General features: G+C 34.8%; 1 protein-coding gene across 1 annotated transcript in view; it reads right to left on the bottom strand.

Moving 5' to 3' along the window:
* LOC114049459 (ryanodine receptor 2) overlaps positions 1-24,853 on the bottom strand; it is an 811,539-nt gene that overhangs the window by 538,827 nt on the left and 247,859 nt on the right. Inside the window, exon 3 of the mRNA XM_027870708.1 lies at positions 5,689-5,793. Within this exon, the coding sequence (XP_027726509.1) occupies positions 5,689-5,793 (105 nt within the window). The remainder of the gene's footprint in view (positions 1-5,688; positions 5,794-24,853) is intronic.

The following is a 24,853-nucleotide window of genomic DNA, read 5'->3' as shown; positions in this document are numbered from 1 at the left end:
GAAGCAGGATTTAAACTCGTCTTTCCACCTATCACAATGCCTGACACATAAAAGGTGCTTTTTGATAAATGTTTATTAATTAAATCTTGACCTAAAGTCAGTCCTCTATCCACTGTAACACACAGATTCATTTTAATCATATATCCAAAATATATTCAACATAAAGCATTTTTATAACTGGGAATATAACTCAATTAGATAATTTGAGTTTCAGATTTTTCTTTAGCCTTGGTCTATTCTACCAGCAAAGTGAATAATACTTAGATTATAAAGAAAAGAGACTCAGAAAATCTACAAACTAGATAGTTGACTATCGGGGGAGATGGAAAAAGAGGAGAGAATTAGTATGAAGGAAGCATTTACTACCAAAAAGAGAAATGAATATATATATATATATATATATATACATATCTATACATATATATAAAATGAAATATTGTCTTATTAACCTAATATATTAAAATTTAATTGTCATAAAAATTATTGTTTGGAGAAGCAAAATCTTTAAAGAACAGTCACTGATTTGATTTCTACATAGTATTCATCTCTTGGTCCAAAATTCTCCTATCTTCATCTGAAAAATTTTAAATATATCCCATTTACCTTTTCAAGAAATATTTCCCATCAGAGGTCAAAATTTGATTTGTCACTATTCTGGCAAACACCACAATTTCTAGATAGGATTCTTTCCTTATGTTATTTGAAACAATATTTTCTCTAACTCTTAACAATTATAGAGGTCTTGTTTTAAAAAAAATTATCTATACATCTCAAACTCCAAATTTATTTTTCTATTCAATTTATTTTATTTTCAAGTCGGCATTCTCTCTCTCCCATCTTCCTGTGGCTCATTATCCTCTCATTTTGAGAAAGGAAGAAAAACAAAACCTATTACCAGCAAGGACAGTCAAACAAAACAAATACCTGCACTGGTCACGTCCAAAAGAAATATGCTTTAGTCTTCACTCTGACTCCATCAATTCTTTATCTGAGGGCAAGTAACAAGCTTCATCATGAGTTCTTTAGAATTAAAGTTGATCAGAGTTCCTATGTATTCCAAAGGTGATGGTCTTTTTGTTCATGTTTACTTTCTTATACTTCTCTTGATTCCTGTGTTTGTACGTCAGTGTTTCTACACAACTCTTTCCATCAGGAATGCTTAGAAGACTTCTATTTCATTAAAAATCCATTATCCCTCTATAGGATTATTGCTTTGCTGGACAGATTATTCTTGGCCTTAACACTTTTTTTTTTCCTTTTGGAATATAATATTCTGAGCTCTCCACACCTTTTTAATGGAAGCTGCTAAACTGTATGATTCTAATTCAGTTCAGTACTTGAAATTCTTTCTTTCTGGATGCTTATCATACTTTTTCTTTGCCCTAAGAACTGGATTTTGGTTATAATATTCCTCAGAGTTTATGTTTTGAGGTTTCTTTCAGGAAGTGACTTTGGCTTCTTCCTATTTCTACTTTGTCCTCTGATTCTATGAGATCTAGGAAGTCTTATGATTTCCTGAACTAGGATATACAGGCTTTACAATGGTAATGATTTTCAAGCAGTCCAATGATTTTTTATATTATTTCTCCTCAATTAGTTTTCCAGATGACTTATTTTTCCCATGAGATACTTCACATTGTTGCTCTTTTCCAGTCTTTTGAGTGTTTAATATTTCTTGATATCTCTTAGAGCTTCTATTTGGTACATTCTAATTTTAAGGGAATTATTTTCTTGGGTAATGTTTTGTAACTCTTGTTTCAAGCTACTAATTTTCTTTTTACACCTTTCTTCCATAGCCTACATTTCTTTTCCCATTTTTCCCTCTTGTGCTTTTCATTTGCTTTTTAAATCATTTTTAATTCTTTTAAATGCTTTAACTCTTCCAAGAATTCTTGGACTTTCGGCCAAGCTCCATTTTTCTTTGAAGCTTTGCTTATAGATGTTTTGAGTAATTACCTTCCTCTGGGCTTGTGTCTTGAGCTTCACTACCTCCATAATAGCTTTTTACAGTGGTATTCTCTTTTCTTTGTTTCTCATTTTCCCAGTCTACTTCTTGACTATGGATTTTAATTTTGGGCTAGGCTCTTCACATTTCTGGGATGAATGTGTGGGTTGAGCTTTTGCTCTTTTAAGTGTTTCTATTGCTTTCCTACAGTATTAAGTATTGTGTTATTCTGGATTTCATAGCTAGCTCAGGCCAGGGACATGGAAGCTTTCAGTGCTACCGATGTGACTGGAAACAGGGCAAAATTATTCATTTCCTTCCTGGTCTGAGCTCTTCCAAGTTCCTCATCTTGGTTTGGGTCTGTCAGTTTGTCAGTGGCTGAAGTCCCATTAAAGTGCTACTGAACTCAGCAATTATCAGTCTTCTGGAGAAGCTCAGGAGGTTAAAGGGGACCAAACTGCAGGGTCTCCTTTGGTCTGGGTTCCTGCCCTGGTTATTCCACTGCACTCTTGAGCTTGAGTAACAGACTAGACCTGAATACCAGCTCTGCTCCTGGGGTTAGAGTCACACAGCTTCTGTTTCTATGTGAACCTATTCCTCACTCAGCATACAACTACAGCCTGAAAAATCCTCTCTACTACTCCTAAGTATAGTTCCCCTCCTCAGCCCGCCCCGATCTATCACCAAAACTGGGTAATAAGCAACAGTGCTGCCATATGGCACCCATTCTCACACTTTGCATTAGTTCAGGGACCCATGGGATCACTTCCTTCCCTAGTGCAAAGCTTTGTTTCTCTTTCAGGAACTGCACGCAGTCCTGGCCAAACCTCATCCCCAGCATCTACAGTCCTCTTTATTTGTATTTCTATACCAACCTGGGCTGAAAAAAATGACTCATGGTGGTTTGGTGTTTTTTCTTTTCCTTAGATTGCACAATCAGAATTCAGATTGGTGAATTTTCTAGATCTCTGTGAATCTTGGTGAATCTTCTAGATCTAGATCTCAACTATACTACCTTCTGCTACTCCTCCGTTACTTCTCTGTGCCCTACAACCTCAAATTTAAATCACATTACAAATTTATTAAATCCAAATATCTTAGAAGGAAAAATATTAATTACAAGTCAGCACCAACATGTAATATGCTTTTAAAAAAGTAATGCTTCAAATCACTTCACAAACGTAAATTTAGAATCAGAAGAACCTCACTGTAAAAATGCAATCAATTGCCTAAGCTAGACGGGTAGCTGGATCATACAAAGATATAGATGGGAAATAGTAATGTGTTTTGCATCCTATGTATACCTGTGTGCCAAAAAACCCACTATTTTTTAGACTCTCGGCAGATTTTCAAATGGCTTGTAGATATGCTCCATGTTCAAAAGGTGTCATGCCTCAATAGTAACATGTTTTTCATTTTAAGTATATGTGGGTGCAATATATATATATATAATATATATATATATATATATATAGTCAGATTCTCAGCAGACATTCAAATGGTTCATAGATCTAATTCATGTTCAAGCTGCCATGCATCAATGTCATTTAATGATGAACTGAAGTTTTGGGGGGTGAAAAAAAAACAAGTTATTTTGAGAAAATTTCTATTATTTCTTGTTTTATCTTAAACTAAAATTCCAGATAAGAAAAAATAGAAACTATATATATATATATATTACACTAACTGCAAACTTTTTTCTAATTGAAATGTCAAAATACAATGGAAAAAAATTTAATGACACAGCTGTTTCATGGTTGATTAGAAGTTGGACAGGGCTTTGACAACTTTGTCAATTTGAAATTCAATAGAAAGTTTTAATTCAAAATACAAATACCACCAAATTCAATTTAAAATAAATACCACCTTTACTACCCTCCCCTTTTTTATGAGCATAATAAGAATTCAAATTGATTTTTAAGTAATTTAAAATCTATCTAAACCATATAAAACTGTATCTTAAACTGTAGGAAACTGAAAAAAAAATTGAAAGTTCAGACAGAAGTTATACTGTCATAAATGGCGATTACTTTTCTAGTTTGATATGCACAACCATTCAACTTTTTACTGATCCTGACTTATGGGTTTTTTCTATTATTATATATGTGTATGTATAGAAATGTGTGTGTGTGTATTCACTCCATTTACATTGTCTGTAATGGACAATTGAGCCCGAAATTGAACAGAAAGAAAAAACCAGACTGAACTACATTTGATAAATTGTAAAGTTCTTTACTGACTCCAAATTTCTCTGCACATCTTTTTCATACCAATATTCTTCCAGCGATGTAATACAGCTGCAAATGATGGAAGGCTCTAATACTATAAGATGTGAAAATGAATATCTCTCAGAGGCAATGGAGAAAGGCATGGTAGCTCTAAGCAGTGTACAACAAATTACAAATGGAAAAGGAGAGCAAGAGATGCTATCAAAGAAACATATGAATGAAAAAGAAGGCATAGTCATATGGCAAGAACAAGGGATAACTGGACAACCCATGGGCTACTGTACTCATTTTTATGATAGCAAGAGAAAAGAAAGAAAGGCATTAACATATTGGCAGCAAGCATAAGGGAAGACATGGACAGAAGTCACACAAGCATAGTAACAATCATGGACTGGGAGAATATCCACATGAATGAAAGAACAGGTCTATTTGAATTTGTCAACAAGAATGTTTGTCTCTACTGAATAGTATATAAAATTTTCAATTTCATGTCTAGAATGACTATACTTTTTTGCTTAAGTCATGTGCTACAACATTTATTTCAAAACATTATTAGAAGACCTGCTTAACTATAAGTTTTAATGAGTAGTCACAAATAGGTAATCTCCAGAAATTGTATCCCACTAAGTCATGTAGAAAATAGCTAATTAAATAAAATAAACATGAACACAACAATAATAATATAAAATGAAATGATATTTTTATACTGTGTTAAGGTTACAAAGGGCATTACATATGATATCTCACTTGATCTCTACAACAACCCTATGGGATAAGTCTTATTATTATCCCATTTACAAATCAGGAAACAGACTGAGAGTGATGACTTGACCAGGCTCGCAAAGCCAGTGTCTACGGCAGTATTTGAACTCAGTTCTTCCTGATTCCAAGTCCCACATTCTATCTTCTCTACCCACTTACAGAACTAGGAAAAAAATGTAGACAAGCTAAGGGATAATATGATCAGTATCAATAAGTAGCCTAGAAGAATAAGTAAAGGAATGTTTATTTGCAAAACTACAGCAGAGCTTGGTGATACAACATTCTCACTATCTCTGCATTCCAAATAAAATATATGACTGTCCTGTAAAATTTCATCCACAACAATTGTTCAAAAGCTGAAATAGTTACATGGCTAAAAATAACTCAGAATAAAATAAAAGATAATGAAATATGATCACACACAGAGCAGTCAGTAACATATAACAACATTAGCATAGAAAATATAAACATTAAATCACAATAAAAATGCTGGTATCAATCATTAGAATATATTTCAGCGGCAAAGAATTCCCCAATGAGTCAAGTTAGTGCTGAAGTTTTTGTAGCTCTGCAATCTATCACAGAAGTCATTTATGTAAGAGCATTTATAAATTTGAAAAATAACCAAAACACATTGTCTTGATACATTTAAACTCGAGAATGTGGTAATATCTGTAAAAGAAATAGATTAGTTGATTATATGGTGACTAAGTTCATAATATGCTAAAATTCTATGTAGACTTGAGTACTTGCCCCTTCTGCTTTCTCCATCGTGTTGGCCAGCATCTCCTGGAGAGCTCGGACAGATAGAGATTGTTCCAACACAAAGGTACATATAGATAGGTCTGGAGGGACATTCTGTTTAAAAGAAGGGAAAAAACTCAATTATTAACACTGTCATTGTCAGTTAACTGGAAGACAAACCCAAATTTTCTTGCCTGGATATCCTTCACAGACAAAGTAAGGTTGGGTCCTGACAATTATCTGATTATTTCAGGCTATGCCAGATGCAGAATTGAGATAAAATTGAGCATAAAGCACAGACACATATAGCTTTTGAGAAATTTTTTAAAAATTATTAATAATCATAACATGGCTGGTTGCCCTCTTGCTGTAAGCTATAATTCCTTGTAAAATGTTTTTTCGTATGTTAACTGAAACTTTCCTTTACATTTTTTTCATTTGCTCCTTTGATATTCTTGACTTTTTGTTCTTCCAAATGAGTAGAGGCTGGATTACCTAAGACACTAATTGATAACTGTGATCCTCTAGATTTTCTCTTTTTTTAATCAAAACCTATATAATACTAAATAATTTCTTTGTTGAAGCAGGTGCTCCCAGGCGTTTTATAACTCCTGCTTCAAATCTTAGGCAAATCTGCTTCTCAAAAAGGCTCTGTCTTGTTCCTCTTGAATATTTTCAATTGTTTCAAAAGAAATGGTGAACTTAAGCACCTTGGAGAATAAGACCATTTCACACTTTTGTCTTCGCCTACTGAGGAACTAGTAGAGTACCTCTTACAAATAGGGTGTTTAATTAATGTGTGTTGAATTGAGTTGAAAAAAGAAAACTGTTTTTAAAGTTACAGGCTAGGACGCTTTCAGAAAAACCTGGAGTGACTTACATAACTGATACAGATTGAAGTATGCAGAACCAGAACATTATACACAGTAACAGAAATAATGTAAGATGATCAACTGTGAAGGACTTGGATATTCTTAGGAATACAATGATCCAAAACAATTCCAAAGGATTCATGATGAAAACCAATATCCGCTCCAAAGAACTGATGAAGTCTGAATGCAGATTAAAGCATACTATTTTTCACTTTTTTGGTAGTTTTTTGGGAGGTTTTAAGTTTTCTTTCACAATATGACCAACACGGAAATGTTTTGCATAACTGCACATGTATAACCTATATGAAATTGCTTACTATCCTGTGGAAATGGAGGAGAGGGAAAAAGAAAGAGAATTTGGAACTCAAAAAAAATTTTTAAAAGAATGTTAAAAATTGTTTCTACATGCAATTGGAAAAATAAAATATTATTCAAAATTTTTAAACATGAAGTTATATGCTGATTTCTTTACCACTTGATTAGCATGCTACTCTCAATATCAGTTAGCAACCTTTAAATTGGGGTGCTGAGGTATGTTCTTTAGCTAGCTCTCTTTTGACCTCAATGCCACTGGAAAAGGATCACTGAAGTGTCTGCCACCGTTCTTGTCATATCAAAGTCAGAATCTGTCAAGGATCCTGAGCAGCTGTGAAAGCTCTTGACCAGAGGTTTGAGCTTTGACACAACACACAAGAGTCTAAGGAGCCATGAGGCATGCTCATAGGCTGTGTGGTAATGAGGGATCCAAATCCCAAGTGTTTCAAAGGCTTTGGTTTTGTTACCTATGTCATGGTGGAAGAGGTAGATGCAGCCATAAATGCAAGACCTCACAAAGTTTTTGGCAGAGTTGTGGATATAATAACTAGCTATGGTGGAAACTTCAGTAGTGGTTTTGGTAGCAGTCATGGTGATGGAGGATATGGCCTAAATAGATTTGAGATGATAGTGATTATGAATGAAGTGAGCCTGGTTACTTTGAAGGAAACAGAGGCTGTGGACAGAGTGACAAAAAACAGAACAGTAGTTATTGTGGGAGTGGCAGCTACAATAGCTATGGCAGTGGAGGATGTGGTAACAACTTTGGATATGGTAGAAGATACAATGACTTTGCCAACTACAACAATCATTCCTCAAATTCTGGTCCTGAGAAGGAAAGCAACTTTGGAAGCAGGTATTCCTGCTCTTTTGGTGGGCGCCAATATGTTGCCAAACCTAATAACCAAGGTGGCTATGGTGGTCGCTGAAGTAGCAGCAGTGGCAGGGGATTTTAATTACTGTTAGGAAACAAAGTTTAGGAGGAGAAGAGAGTCAAAAAAGTGACAAGGAAATTACAAATTACAACACATTTGTGAAATCAGCCAAGTACTGTGGTGGCAGGACCTAGCATTACAAGAAGACATATTTCAGACAGAACTTTTTCGTGTATGGTGGAAAAAACATCAGAATCATATTTGTGACTAATTATCTAACAGGTTATTTTAGTTTCAATTCTGTGGCAAGTGTAAAGCATCCCTACAAGAGTTTTAATGTAAACTGGCGAAGGGGGTGGGGGTTGCATCCATACTGTTGATTGCTAAATGTAACAGTCTGATCATGACATGGAAAAAAAAGAAGGGAGGGAAGATGGGAACAAAGGAAGAAAGGAAGAAAGGAAGGAAGGAAGGAAGGAAGGAAAGAAAAAAAAGGAAGGAAGAGGAGGTGCACCATTGTTCTGGCACAGAACTCCAGAAAGCAAGGCAAAATGACATTGATCCATAACAGGCAGGGAACAAATCCTAAAGTTAAAAAATATCAGCTCCATGAATTTAAAATAACATGATTATCTACTAAAATGAAAATACTCACAAGAACCTAGATTTCTGAATTAATTCTAGCTGCTTCTCGGTTTGTCCCTAAGCCTTCTCAATCCATCAGTAAATAGAGCACTGGACCTGCAATCAGCAAGCCCTGAGTTCAAATCTGTCCTCAGACACTAGTAGGTTAAGTTACTAAACCTCTGTTTGTCTCAATTGCCTCAGTTACAAAATGAAGATAATAACAACACCGAGCTCCCAGGGTTCTTGTGAGGATCAAATGAGATAATATCTGTAAAGTACTTAATATAGTGCCTGGCACATAGTAGATGCTATAAAAACACTTATTCTCCTCTTCCCACTTTCCTATCTCTGCCACAATGATATTCCTAAAGCACTGGTCTGACAACATGATCACCCTATTCAATAAATGCTGGTAGCTACCTATAGAAACAAATATGAACTCTTCTTTTTGGTACTTAAATACCTTCGAAACTAAGCCCCAATATATTTTCCAGACTTCCTATATATTAATCCCTTCTTATAACATTACTCCCTTCTTATTATACATTACTCCTTTTCCTAGACTCCACAGACCAGTCAAATTAGCCTTCTTACTATTTATCACACTCATAAAATAGACACACAATTAAAACATGAATAGAAATTTAAAATATAATACCCATTAAGCAGAACTAGGGAAAGAAAGAGAAATGGGTGTACAGTCATCCTTCAACATTCACAGGAATTAGGGACACAGGACCCTCACAAATGTATTGTGGAAAACCCCAAATAACTCTAGGCCCCACTCCATGCTTTTATTTTTAATAATTCTGATCGTATTTATTTAACATAAAAACAAGTAAAACAACATACTGCACCCATAAAAAAATCACAGTTTCTATGAGAGAGATTAGAATCTCTTATAGCCTGTAATTCTTTTAGCACAATGAAACTTTTAATAAAATTTAACTGTTTACAACAAATTTGTGTATGTATACCTATGGTAGTAAATCATAAAATAGATTAATAATATACAGTATTTATATATTTATGACTTACTATTTTTTTAGTATATATACGTGTATCACCTGTAATTTTCCAAGCAATAAATCTCCAAAAATTCCCAATACAATTGAATTGCAAATAACCAAAACTAAATGTGAAACTGAATGTCAAGGGATGACTGTATAGTGAAATTTTTCTGTTGGGTTAAAATCAGTCAATTTCAATTGTTTGATTTTCAATTTAAAATCAGCAACTTTTGCTTGCTACTCTGGCATGTGATAATATTCTGATATATATGTGACATTTTGAAAAGGTATTATGATCATGGACTATTATGACTTAATATTTTTATTTGTTGTATTGTGTATATTTTAAAAGGATATTTGAAAAAAGAAATTTACCTGTTTGACTAGCTATAATAATCAAATTAATTACAAGGATTTTAACAAAATAATAAAACATTTTTACATTGCTCTTAAGCACAGAAAGCTCTTTTGTACCATTGACAAATACAAATCTTAAAATGTTAAAGTGTTTATTTCAACTTTAACTCATCCTTGTTTAATTTCTACTCTGTGTTTTATAATGTGCATGTAACATTAGAATATGTGTATGTAACTTTTGATTAAATAAATATACATATAACAGGTATGCATGCTCTAAAACTCTTTACTGATAAAATGACACTGAAAAAAATTGCAGCTCACTAGCTTAGTACACCACTGATTCTGAAAAATCATCTTGATTGCTACATTTGACAAGCTTATTATAACCAGTTAATCAGCCGTGACCTTTCATGCTAACTTTCTTATGTTACCAAATCACAAATATAATTCTAGTCCCAAAATGAAAAGAATGTCACTTTTAAAATTTCAAAAAATATTTTCCCATAGTAAGCCTAAATAATTTTAAGTTTATTATACATATAATAAAAATAAAATATATAGTACAAATAACTTTTTATATATAAAGCCTGTTGTAGGGTTTTCTGTAAAAGTAAATTTTCCTGGAGATTTATAAGTATACTTTAATATATCTTTTTCTTACACACAAATAACCATATATAGCATTAAATTCCTTTACTTAGAAGAGTAAAAACTCTAGGTGACCCATTCAGCAATAAAAAAGACATATTAGAAGGGTTAAGTAGGATTAAAGCATATAACAAAAGATGATGTGCCAGAAGTGGCATAAAATCTATCATCAAGAATATGTGTGACCATAAAAATAAGTAAACTCATCATGCAGTAGGATTAAGGAATAATAAATGGACAGAAAGTACAAGCATCACACTGCAAAACTGTCCTTGATCTCAAGGAGCTCATACTATAATTGGAAGAGACAACAATTAAGAGAAAAGATGAGATAGAAAGGTCCACAAGTCCCTAGGTTACACAGAGAGATAGGATGACAGCGTTAGAAGACCACAGAACATAGCAAGTTAGATGGTTTAGGTCTGGAGGTATAGCAGGACAGATGGAAAGGTCTGATGGTTTTCTTATCTCAACAAAATGAATGGAACTGGTGACTCCCATGTCAGCATTCTGTCTAAAGGGGGAAAAGTAAGGAAGGAGGGCAATAACAGTTGTCACAGTTCTTCCTATTGCCTTACCTTCATGAACAATTCCATCTGAAATTCATTTGAAAGGACAAAGACAAAAATCAAATAGGAGGGGTTTGATGGGTGTCATTTATGTTAGCTGATGAAGAAATACTCATATAGATGACATTACTGAATCATCAAAGTATAAAATTATATTTATTATACATCTTGGAGATCTACTTTAAATTATCTTGATTTTATAAGCATTTCTAAATACCACACACACACACACACACACACACACACACACACACACACACACAGAGCTAGGTGGCACAGTGGATAGAGTATCAGGCCTGGAGTCAAGAAGACTCGTCTTCCTTAGTTCAAATCTGGCCTCAGACACTTAGTAGCTGTGTGACTCTGGCCAAGTCACTTAATCCTATTTGCCTCCGTTTCTTTATTATAAAATGAGCTGGAGAAAGACATGACAAACCACTACAGTATCTTTGCCAAGAATACCCCAAAAAGGGTCATGAAGAATCAGACATGATTGAAAAATGACAAAACAACAAAATTTTTGTTTAAATTTTAGTATATGTGTGTATATATACTTAAATATATATAATATACTTAAACATTAGTATATATGTGTATATTTATATATATATATATGAAAGTACAAATGCAAAATGTTTTAAGTTGACTCTGCTATGCAAAATTATATTTAAAACAACTGCTTGACTGGCTAATTTAGATTTGAGTAAGCCACTCAATATAGATATCATTTAATCTGAGGTAATTTGATAAAGCCAATAAAATATTATTTACACACAACTGTATGAAGTAAAATGCAGATTCTGGATAACTTGATACAATGTAACTTAAATCACAAAGTTGTAAATGCTATGACTAAAATTATTCATTCAGATGAAATCACTGTAACTATAGGAAGCTAGATTTAAAGCTGGCAAAGACTATATCTAATCCACCCCCTTAATTTTACATTTAAGGAAAATGAGACTCAGGAAGGTTAAGTGAACTGCCCTAGGTCACCCAGGTAGTAAGAGGAGTGAAGATTCAAACACAAGTCCTCCAACTCATATATACCATTGGGAGAATTTCCACTGTCAGTGAAAGAAGATGCTGCCTTAATTCTCAAAAACTCAAAAACTTAGTTCTCAGAAACACAGGAACTCTGAAATTCAGATTTAATTTATTTACTCATATATGCATGCATTCATTATTTCAACAAACATTTGTTAAGTGTCATATGTACTATACTATACACTAGTGGAAATACAAAAAATAAAAGAGGTCTCTGTTCTTTTACTGACTACGTGCCACATAAATTTTCTTAAAACCCTTACCATATATTAGTATTTTCTCTTATCAACAGCCCTCCAGACCTAAAATACCACTAAAACTTTCCATAAATCCTAACAATTTCCATTCCTCCTCAACCTCCCTGCCTTACTCTACAACCTGATATATACTCTTCAGATAGGTTCACTGATATTTTGTCTGCCTTCCATACCAGTATGACAGACAAAAGCCCTGATTTTTCTCCCAAATCTCTATTAATATGTATGTTAGACATAAGAAAATAGAAAGACACCTCTCATTTCTGATAGTTGTTTAACAGTTTTCTGCCAAATATAAATATGCAATACCTAATGTATGGATTGGTGTAGCAATGTACATCAATTTGCAAGATTCTATAAAGCCATAATGAGCATGCCTTTTGTGAAAAACATCCTGCCAGAACAACCTCCTTTCCCTTTCCCACAGAGTGACAGGCCTAATACAGACATGGAATGAAAAACTCCAGATAATTGGAGTGAGCAGGAAAGAAATTTACTTAAAACTCTACAGACAACTCTCAGTCTCTTATTTCCTCAAAACACCTTACTCTGATTCAACCCTTTCCTCTGACAAACTAAAAAATGGGTAGGAATAATTAAGATACCAAGAAATTCATGTTTAATACTTTCTTTTGCGAAAAATTAAAATAAAACAAACCAAAAATTGGAGATAAGGTAGTTCTATTTTTGTTGTTTTTTTTTAAGTAAAATAATATGGTTATTTTTAGTGACTTTTTGACAAAATGCACTTAGCATCATTAGGAATAAAAAATAATAAATGTATAATACCTTTAATTTGAATATACCTTAATCCACAACTTCAAAACAATTCAGTTACACTACATTAATCTTCAGAGCATTTGTGATAGATCAAGTAGAAGGTGATAGATCAAATAGAAGCTTCACGAAAGGTACATTACAGTGTCTGTCCTCCCACCGAATAACCACTATTTTCCTCTTTTGTCATCTGTGCAAATCTGATAGATATGAAGTGGCATTTCTCCTATTATTGGTGATCAGAAGCATTTTCTTCATACAGTTGTAGATATTTTCATTTGAGAATTGCCTGCTCACATACTGATTATGTTATTCACTAAGGAATAACTCTTATCCCTATACATTTGGTGATTCTTTTTTTTTTTTTTTATCATGGATAGTGGACCTTTCTCAATCCTTCCAGGTGCTGGTACTTTCCCATTTAGGGCTTCTTTCCATCTATACTACATTTATTTTTTAAGTGCTGATTTATGTATGTGTGGTTACTGCCTCCCCAAATATAAGACATTTGAAGGCAGATACTGTTTTTGCTTATTCTTTGTATCCCCAGTTCTGAAAACATCACCTGGCACACAACACTGAATAAAATGCTTGTTGACTGACTTTTAAGGAAAATCTGCTGCAGAAATTTTCTCAAGTATTTCCCTGCTATTTTTAATTGCATTTATTTTGCTTGTATAGAAGCTTTTCAGTTTCATGTAATGAAAAATTTCCATTTTATCTTTATGATCATCTATATTCCTTTTTTTAGGTAAAAATGCAATCACAATGTGTTGTATTTTATCAAAAGCATTTTGCTTGCATTAATATAACTACATAACTTTTGTTGCTTTTGTTATTAATGTCTATTTTATTTCTAATTTTTCTAACACTGAACTAGTCTGGCATTCTTGGCACAAATCCAACTTGATTACAGTGAATAATGTTTTTAAGATTTTGATGTAACCTCTGTGCTAATACTTTGTTCGACATTATGTGCCAATTTTCACTAAATATTGATCTATAGAGTTCTTTCTCTTTTACCTCTCCCTACTAAATTTGTTAAATAAAAGGAATTAGGTAAAATGCCTTCTTTCTCTAGTTTTGCAAACAACTTATATCATACTGGAATCAGTTCTCTAAATATTTGTATAATTCACTCTCAATCTAATTGAACTTTGGAGTTTTTCCTCTGGGAGTTCATTTAAGGCAAGTCTTTTTCTGAGATTGAGTTTTTTAAATTATCTATTTCTTTTAAATTATCTATTAATCTGGGCAATTTATAGTTATAAATATTCATCTGTATCTTTTAAGTCGTATTTTGTTGGCATATTATATTAGGAAGTTATATTTCTTCCTTATTATACCTATTTGTTGTGATTATTTTTTTTATTTTAATATTATTTATTTTATTTTTCTAATTAAAATAGCTAATGACTTGTCTATTTTATTAATCTTGTTTGTTCAAAAACACCAAGGCTTACTTTATTTATTAATCATGAAATATTTTCTTCTTAGACTTTTTGGTTTTTACTGGGGGGGCTGATTTGTTACTTTTCTTAATTTTTTAGTTGCATATCCAATTAATTGATCCACTTCTATCTTTTGATGATGAATATTTATGCACATAATTTTTCCCATAGAAAATGATTTAGCTGTATTCCAAAAGTTTTGGCACACTGACTCCTTGTTCATCATTTTCTTTGACTAAAAAAGACATCTAGCACTGCTACAATTTGTTCTTTAATCATGACATGTTGGGGATTATATTATTTAGTCTCAAATTAAGTTTGAATCTTTTCTTAAAAGTACCCAAGGGGGGCAGCTAGGTGATGCAGTGGATAGAGCACTGGACCTGAAGTCAGGAGGACCTGAGTTCAAATCCACACTCAGACCAAACACTTGACACTAGCTGTGTGACCCCGGGCATGTCACTTAAACCCAATTGCCTAAAAAAAAAAAAGTACCCATAGGGCTCATAATTTTTATTGAGTTGTGGTGAATAAAGAATATGCTTGATAACTAGGTCTTTCACATTAGTTTATGAGCTTTTTAAGCTTCAGCATCATCAAATTTTGCAGAGATATCATTCAAAGCTGATAAATGTATGTTCTTCATAATAAACAGTCAGAGGTTGCCAGAGGTCTATTATATCTGATTTTTTCTAAAAATTTCCTTCAAACCTTTAACTTTTTTCTTGTATTTTTTTTAAGTTAAATTTGTTTAAATCTGAAAGGGAACATTAGGGTACCAAATGATTATTGTTTTACAGTCTGTTTTTCCCTGAATCCCTGAGCTTTTGGTTGATCATCATTTCTAGCACAATTCGGGCTGACCACACTACTGACACCTGGAAATCTGCAAGTCATGTTCCTACACTGCAGTATCCACCTCGCATCTTGCAAACTAGATACTGCCTTAAGCTACTGGGCTTCTAATTGCTGCTACTGATTCTGATACCCATACTATTTCTTGGTCATCTTCAAGCCGTGTTCCCATTCTACAACTACAATAGACTATCCATTAAGCAAGTTCTCTCCCTGGGACCTCAGGCTTCTGATCACAGAAGGCATTATTTCTAGACTGACTCATGACCTTCACACCATGCTGCAGTCCACATGTAGCATTTTCTTCTCCTATTGCTTCCCACATCTAATTCTGAGAACAATAATAAAATCAATACAAATCTTCTATGAAAGGATATATCAACTAATTACTCTATGACTCCATTCACCATCCCTGTGACTTCCCTGAATAAAACATCCCACATACTTTTTCATCTCTATATATTTTTTCCCCTATTAGAGGGTAAGCTCCTTGAGAGTCATGACTATTTTGTTCTTTGAATTTCCTTTTTCTAATTAAATTTTAATTTTAATCAACAACAATCTACCTTCTCTCCATCCCACTTTCCCCCTTCTCCAATTAGAAAAAAAAAAAGAAAACAAAACACCTGTAACAAACATGTATAATTCAAACAACACAAATTTCCATATTGGTCATGTCCATCTTGTGGGGGGGAGGTAAAGAAGGGAAGGAGAAAATTTGGAACCCCAGATTTTGTAAATGATTGTTAAAATTTGTCTTTATATGTAAATGGAAAAAAATACTATTTAAAAAATAACAGAACTACTTTCAGGTCTTTTGTCTTATTAGAATCCCTCTATGGCCCCTGATGATGATAAGAGTTCAGAAAGGACACATATATCCCACCCTCGTATTAGACTATAAACAGCTTGTTGTTGCTGAGTCCTTTATTTGAGTCCTCTCTATTTCAGTATAAGTCGATTTTCCCCCTATATGATTATATGTAGTTTTTATTCTCAATCATATGTCTATATACTTTGCCTCCTTAAATACCATATTTTAAGCTTCCCACTTCTTTATAATGGTGTCTACTAAATATTCTGTGATCCTGACTGTGGCTACTCAGTACTTTAATTTTTTTTTTCTTTCTGGCTGTTGCACCACTTTTTCTTTGACCTCAAAGTTCTGGCTTTTGGCTATAAAGTTCCTGAAAGTTTTTATTTGAGGGTTTCTTTCAGAATGTGATAGGTGGATTCTATTTCTACCTTGAACTCTAGTCCCATGAGATTTGGACAGTTTTCTTTTATGATTTTTTGAAAAATTATTTCTAGTGCAAATCAAAATGATTCCAAGGTACCACATCACACCTATCAGAGTGGCTAACATGACAAAACAGGAAAATGATAAATGTTGGAGAAGATATGGGAAAATTGGAATACTAATGCATTGTTGGTGGAGTTGTGAACTGGTCCAACCATTTTGGAGAGCAATTTGGAACTATGCCCAAAGGGCTATAAAAATGTGCATATCCTTTGACTCAACAATATACTTCTAGGGCTGTATCCCAAAGAGATCATAAAAATGGGAAAGGGACCCATATATACAAAAATATTTATAGCAGCTCTTTCTGTGGTGGCAAAGAATTGGAAATTGAGGGGATGTCCATCAATTGGGGAATGGCTGAACAAGTTGTGGTATACGAATGTAATGGAATACTACTGTGCTATAATAATTGATGAGCAAGCAGCATTCAGAAAAACCTGGAAAGACTTGTATGGACTAATGCTGAGCAAAGTGAGCAGAACCAGAAGAACATTGTACACAGTAACAGCCACATTGTGTGATGATTAACTTTGATAGACTTACGTCTTCTCAGCAATGCAAGGATCTAAGACATTTCCAAAAGTCTCATGACAGAAAATGCTATCCACATTCAGAGAAAGAACTATGGAATCTGAATGCAGATGGAAGCATACAATTTGCTTTCCTTTTCTTTTGCTGTTTCTTCTTTACAAAATGACTAATGTGAAAATTTTTTAAAAAATTATTTCTAGGCTCTTTATTTTTTGGTCATGGCTTTAGGGCAGTTTGGTGATTCTTAAATTATCTCTCCATCTGTTCTCGAGGTCAGTTACTTTTGTTTAAAATATCTTACACTTTCTTTGCTTATTTCGTCTTGATTTTGTTTGAATGTTTCTTGATGCCTCTTGAAATCATTAGCTTCTATTTAATTCATTCTAATTTTCAGGGAGTTTGTTGTTTGGGTAAGTTTTTGTGTACATTTCCTGTAAAAATCTATTAATTCCCTTTCCAGTTCTTTCTTCCATAGCGTTCATTTCTTTTCCAGTTTTCTGTCTCATATTCTCATCTCAATTTTTAAAAAAATTTTAAACTGTTTAAAAAACTCTTGCTTCATCTCTTCTGAGAATTCTAGTTGAACTTGTGCCCAAACTTTATTTTTCTTTGAGGTTTTGCTTGTGAATGTTTCCGAGACATTCTCTTCCTCTGGGTTTGTGTCTTATTCAACTTGTCACCATAAGGTTTTGTTTTTTTTTTTAAAAGATGAAGTTTTGTTGTTGTTGTTGTTGTTCATTTACTCATTCTTCCAGCCTATTTCCTGACTGCAGAATTTGTGTTAAGGCAGGGCACTTCTGTTCTTCCACACACTTCTGGAAGGAATGCCTGGTCTAGTCTTGCTGATGCTTTCTTAGGTATTGAGTGCGATGTTATTCCAGGATTTCAAAGGACAGGCTGGGGATCTGCAAGCTTTCAGTACTCCCAAAACAGTATGACCCAGAGCAAAGTCTGATTTACACCCCTCCCTCACGTGAACTCTATAAGTTCTTGACATTAATTTGGGTCTGACCAACAAATTTGTGGGTTTGCCCTGGCTGAAGTTACAGATGAGTCTGTATCAGCTACCTGAATCAACCAGCTGCTTCAAAAGTGAGAAAACTGCAGGCTCAACTTTGATACATGATTCTTGCCTCGGTTAAAGTTATTTCTCTGCAGGCTTTAGCCTGGGCTGGATACTGGAATTGAGACCCTACTCCACTTTGCTGTTGGAATATGAGAAACACTGCTGCTGCTTGCTAAAAAGTGCTTCTAGCTCAGTACACAGGCTAGGGCCAGGCCAGGACCACTCCTCATCCTGTACTACCACCTCAAGGTTCAGTTTTCCTCCATAATCCAGTCTTCTTACTCCCCACCCCACCTCTTCAATTGAGTGACACTGGCCTCCATGCTTACTTCAAACGTGATATTCCATTTCTTTACTCTAAATTTTCACTGGCTGTTTCCCATGCCTCAAACCCTCTCCCTTCATATCTCTTCCAGGCTCTTATGGCTTCCTTCAAATCTCAGCTAACTTCCCACTGCTTCTGCAAGAAGCTCTTCCCAGTCCTCGTTAAACTTAGTACCTTCCTTCCAAAATTATCTTAAATTTATGCTATATGTTGTTTAAACATAATTATTTGCATGCTGTCTTTCCCCATCAGATTGGGAGTTCCTTGGAAACAGAGAGTTTTTGCCTTTCTTTGTATTTCCAGCACTTAGCACAATGTGTAAGCTCACACTTGGTATATAGTAGGCACTTAATAAATGTTTGTTGTCTTGAATGCCAAAAATAACATAAAAGACATTCTAAAGGTTTTGTATGACCAGAAAAAGGTAGGCTGATCATTTTTTTTAAAACAGCTGCATAAAAAATGCTACACTGGTACCCTTAAGTGATTAAAAGAATGAAAGGCCAATTATTTGATGGAACCTCTCAGCCAGTTGGTTCAAAGTGAGAGAACTGTAGAATAAACTTGGTCTAAGACAGCCTTGTTTATCCCTCTACATAGACTGGGCTGGATGCTAGAACTGAGACCTTGCTCCATTCTATACTCCACTACATACAAGCATAAAGAAATTGTCAAGAATTGTACAAGATAGAAGGTATTGAGAGGATGTGATCTGTATTAGAGAAGAGAATATCCATAAAGATTAAATCAAATCCATATATCAAAGATTAAGAACTAGAAGGAACATTAGAAATTTTCTCATTCATCCACTTCATTTTATGGATAAGGAAACTGAGGTCTAAGGGGTTTACATGATTTGCCCAAAATCACACTAGTTCTAAACAGAAGTACTAGGCATCTAAGCTAAGTGGATATATATTAAATTAAAATTCCAGTGACACAATCTTTGCAAAATGTGAGCTGGAGAGGCATTTAATATTGGGTTAAAAGACTCTTCCAGTTTTTAAAATTAATTATAACCAGTGTCTTTTTTCCTGAATCAACACATTTTCTACACATTCTTACTCCAAATTTCTGGTACTTTCTTCCATTTCAATTTCTCCTATGATTCATCCCAATTTATAGTGAGGATTAACACATTTATATGTTTCTGAGACAAAAAGTTTTTTCTATGGCTAGCAATTCTCCCACATTACATGTCTGAAATATTGAAAATACTAGTAACAGGAAAGACTGACATAGCTGAGATTCTTATTGCCTAAGTATTTTAACCTTGTCAAACCATCTCAGGTCACTGTATTTGACATCCCTGACAAGAGTAAGGACTAAAATAGGTGGAAATAAACTTATTAACAGACTTAAATGGGTGGTAATCAGTAGTACAACACTACCACAAAGGGCACAGCTGTGCCAATTTAGTGAATAATTAGGAAAATCCCTCAGGAATTAATGTAGTCTCAAAAGATTTAATAAGCATTCATTTTGCACCTAGTACATGTCCACAGTGATGTGTACTGAAATGTTAATTAAGTGGACATACACACTCCTTCCAATCTCAAACAATCAAGAAGTATTTAAGCATCTACTATTTCCAGATACTTTGCTAGCCACTGTGGATAAAAACACAGAGAATGAAACAATCTCTACTCTCATTATTATGAAATATGGGCAATATATATTATTCATCCATTTGATCTCTCCCATGTGGATGGACAGGCAAAACTTCTTTGATTACAGGTTTCTCCTAGTTGCTCAGCAATAACTTGGGGCTTGATGAAATCAACATGATGTCATAGGCAAAAAAATATCTGGAAGACTTCACTATTTGCTAAGAATCCCTCCTTTACTTGAACTCTGAGCTGGATCTCCTCCATCCATAATACTTTGGTAAGCATACATATCTCCTTGTTTTCTGTTATATACTTGCCTGATACTTATTAGAAGGTCATTGAACAGTATGTGAAATAGCAAAGAAGTGGGTTGTGAATATAGTCTGTGGAAGTTTGCCTGTTCTCTACTAATACCCTCATTAAGAATATCCCCAATTTTGTGTATAGATGACTCTTGTAACGATTTTACTGGATAATTTTTTTGGAGGGGGGGGCGAAGCAATGGGGTTAAATGACTTGCACAGGGTTACACAGCTAGTGTCAAGTGTCTGAGGCCAGATTTGAACTCAGGTCCTCCTGACTCCAAGGCCAGTGCTCTGTCCACTATGCCACCGAGCTGTCCCTTGTAATGATTTTATTTAAAAACCAAAGGAAAATTGAAAAGATTTATAAAAATTATTAAAAATTACCTGTTTTGGGGGCAGCTCAGTGGCACTGTGGATAGAGAGCACTGGCCCTGGAGTCAGGTGGACCTGAGTTCAAATTCAACCTCAGATAGTTGACACTTACTAGCTGTATAACCTTGGGCAAGTCACTTAACCCTGACTGCCTCACCAAAAAAAAAAAAAAAAAAATCAGCCGTTTTCCCCATTCATAATAGTGCAATCACCACACTTGGACCCCTGATATCATAGTTCCTGACATGCTTACAGAGTATGCAGAAATTGTACTAAAGAGAACAAAGAGAAAAGTAGCCAGACTGCATCAAGTATTAACTAGAAGACAGCAGTGCTAGAGGTGATACAATTTTGAGGGAACTGAGGAACCAGTTTACAAGGTATTTAAATGAAGGGAACATACTAAAGGCATGGGGGGAAAAAATCTCAAATCTTGTTTTTTTAAGTGAATGAGGAAGAACAACCTCCCCATTTATCTAGTACTTTTCTTGGGGAAAAGATAGAGAAATGTGAATGAGACCAGTGGTGTCAAACTTAGGGCCCAAAATTCTGGAGTGTGACCTGAACCAGACTAAAATGTAACTGGGAAATGTTTGACAAAATAAATAAAAATACAACATAGCATAGATAATGTTAATTTGTGGTTTTATATGGCAATGGGCCTTCAGGGATCCATTTCTATTTGATTTTGATGTCACTGAGCTTTTAGATTTAGAATTGGTTAAATGACCATCAAATAGTAGTCATTTGGAGTTCAATGTAAACCTCCAGTAAAAGCTATCCAGTGAAGGACTCAAGGATCTGTGCTTGACCCTCTGCTATTTAACAATTTTGTTAATTACTTGGATAAGGGATTAGATATCACGCTCATAAAATTTGCACAAGTGGTAAGAGGTAGATAACACACCTGATCACAGATAGAGGATCTAAAAGGTTCTTGACACACAAAAGCATGGGGCTAAATCAATAAAGATAAATGTAAAGTCTTATTTGGGTTCAAAAAATTAAGGTGGGGGATGCATGGTTAAAAAATAGTTTATATAAAAAAGGATCTGGGGATTTCAGTGAACTGCAGTCTCAGTATGAGCCAACAATGTGATACAGTAGCCAAAAAACATCCTCAATTTATGAAAGATATAGATAGATAAGCTGGAGGATATCCAGAGGAGAGCTTCCAGAATTAAGAAAGGTCCTCAAGTTCATAGCACATAAGGACTAGTTGAAGGAATTGGAATTTTTTTTTAAACAATTGGGGTTAAGTGACTTGCCCAGGGTCACACAGCTAGTAAGTGTCAAGTGTTTGGTCTGAGGCTGCATTTGAACTCTGGTCCTCCTAACTTCAGGGCCAGTGCTCTATCCATTGCACCACCCAGCTGCCCCAAGGAATTGTAAATATTTAGTCTACATGAGAAGACTTGGGACAGGGTAGAAGAGACAAAATAGCTGTGTTCAGATATTTAAAGGGCTATAACCCTAGGAAGACAGATTTGTTCTGCATAGCTAGGAATAAGTGGTATAAACCACAAAGAGACATATTTAGGTTTGATGTCAAAAAAAAAAAAAAAACAACTTTCTAACAAAGATGGAAAAGTGGAATGGGAGACAGTGATTTTACCTTCACTGAAAGTCCTCAAACAAAAACTGATCATTTGCCAGACATATTGCAGTGGGGACTTACTGTTCAGGTCTGGGTTGGACTATATGGCCTCTGAGAATCCTCCAAATTCTATAATTTTAAGAGATTGTGAATGGTTCAATAATGACCAAAGGATATCAAGTGATATTCCACTGAATTTATCCCATAGATCAGTAGTATCCAGTATTTTCACTAGTCTAACTAATGAAATACAAGTGCATCTTATTTAACATGTAGACTACATGAAATTTGGTAGTGGGGTTAACACCATGGAAGTTAGGAAAAAAGTTATTATTAACAATAATAATAGGGGCGGAACCAAGATGGTGGCGTGAAAGCAGTGACTTGTTTGAGGTCTCCCCCAAATCCCTCCAAATACCTGTTAAAAAATGGCTCTAAACAAATTCTAAAGCAGCAGAACCCACACAAAAACAGAGTGAAACAAATTTCCAGCCCAAGACAACCTGGACGGTTGATCAGAAAGGTTTATCACACCGAATGGGAAGAGGAGCACATTTCAGCATAGGCGTGCAGGCCACAGCGAACCTGGAGCAGGCCTCAGAGGACTGAATCACACGCAGCTGTGGCAGTTTCCAGACTTCTCAACCCATGAAAGCCAAAGACAACTTAGAAGGTCAGTGGGAAAAGTCTGTGACTGTGGTGAGAGGTAGAAGCTAGGTCTCAGCTGCCCCCGGGGCAGCGGCTGCCTCCTGAGCTTCCGGACCACAGACTGAGGGGGGAATCAAGTGGATAATCAGAGGCGGATTGCAGGGATCTCTTTGCCAGTGCTGAGGCAGGAATCTCTTGCTTTGCCCGTGCTTGGATCTGAGGGGTGGTCCTGGGGCGAGAAGAAGCACTGGTGTGGTGTAGCTTGTAGTGGCGGTGGAGAGGAAACACCTTGCCCCTTATCATACCACCTTGGAAGAACTGGAAACTTACCTGTCCCTAGAAGTAGCTCTGAAAACATCCGTACAAACCCCCAAAGTATGGGACAGTACATTCTCCACAACGGAAGCAGATTCTTACCCTAACAAAGAGTTTAAAACTCAAGTAATTGGCCAGGATCACGAGTAAGCAGTGCAAAGAGAGTCAGACTATATTTATTATCTTACTTGGGTGACAAAGAAGATCAAAACATATAACTTGAAGAAGACAGCAAAGTCAAAGCTCCTACATCCAAAGCCTAAGCTCCTACATCCAAAGCCTCTAAGAAAAATATGAATCAGTCCCAGGCCTTGGAAGAGCTCAAAAGGGATTTTGAGAATCAAGTAAGAGAAGGAGAGGAAAAACTGGGAAGAGAAATAAGAGAGATGCAAGAAAAATCATAAAAAACAAGTCAATAACTTGCTAAAGGAGACCCAAAAAAACACTGAAGAAAATAACATCTTAAAAAATAGCCTAACCCAAATGGCAAAAGAGGTACAAAAAGCCAATGAGGAGAAGAATGCCCAAAAAGCAAAATTTGACAAATGGAAAAGGAAGTCCAAAAGATTACTGAAGAAAATACATGCTTAAAAATTAGAATAGAGCAATTGGAAGCTGGTGACTTTATGAGAAATCAAAACACTGTAAAACAAATCCAAAAGAATGAAAACTTAGAAAATAATGTGAAATATCTAATTGGAAAAGCAACTGACCTGGAAAATAGCTCCAGTAGAGAGAATTTAAAATTTATCGGACTATCTGAAAGTTATGATCAAAAAAAGAGCCTAGATATCATCTTTCAAGAAATTATCAAGGAAAAGTGCCCTGATATTTTAGAACCAGAGGGCAAAATAGAAATTGAAAGAATCCACCAATCTCCTCCTGAAAAATATTCCCCAAAGGAAAACTCCTAGGAATATTGTAGCCAAATTCCAGAGTTCCCAGTTCAAGGAGAAAATATTACAAGCAGCCAGAAAGAAACAATTCAAGTATTGTGGAAACACAATCAGGATAACACAAGATTTAGCAGCTTCTACATTAAGGGACCGCAGAGCATGGAATATAATATTCCAGAGGGCAAAGGAGATAAGATTACAACCAAGAATCACCTACCCAGCAAAACTGAGTATAATCCTTCAGGGGAAAAAATGGTCATTCAGTGACATAGAGGACTTTCAAGCATTCTTGATGAAAAGACCACAGTTGAACAGAAAACTTGACTTTCAAATACAAGACTCAAGTGGAACATGAAGAGGTAAACAAGAAAGAGAAATCATAAGAGACTTATTAAGGTTAAACTGTTTACATTCCTGCATAGAAAATGATATTTGTAACTCATGAGACCTTTGTCAATATTAGGGTAGTTGGAGGGAAAAAATTGTATGTATGTATATAGATAGATAGATAGATAGATAGATAGATAGATAGATAGATAGATA

Source organism: Vombatus ursinus, unplaced genomic scaffold (genome assembly GCF_900497805.2).
Source record: "Vombatus ursinus unplaced genomic scaffold, bare-nosed wombat genome assembly UNPS02014798.1, whole genome shotgun sequence".
NCBI classification, from domain to species: Eukaryota; Metazoa; Chordata; class Mammalia; order Diprotodontia; family Vombatidae; genus Vombatus; species Vombatus ursinus.
This window is presented reverse-complemented; position numbering and strand designations above follow the sequence as displayed.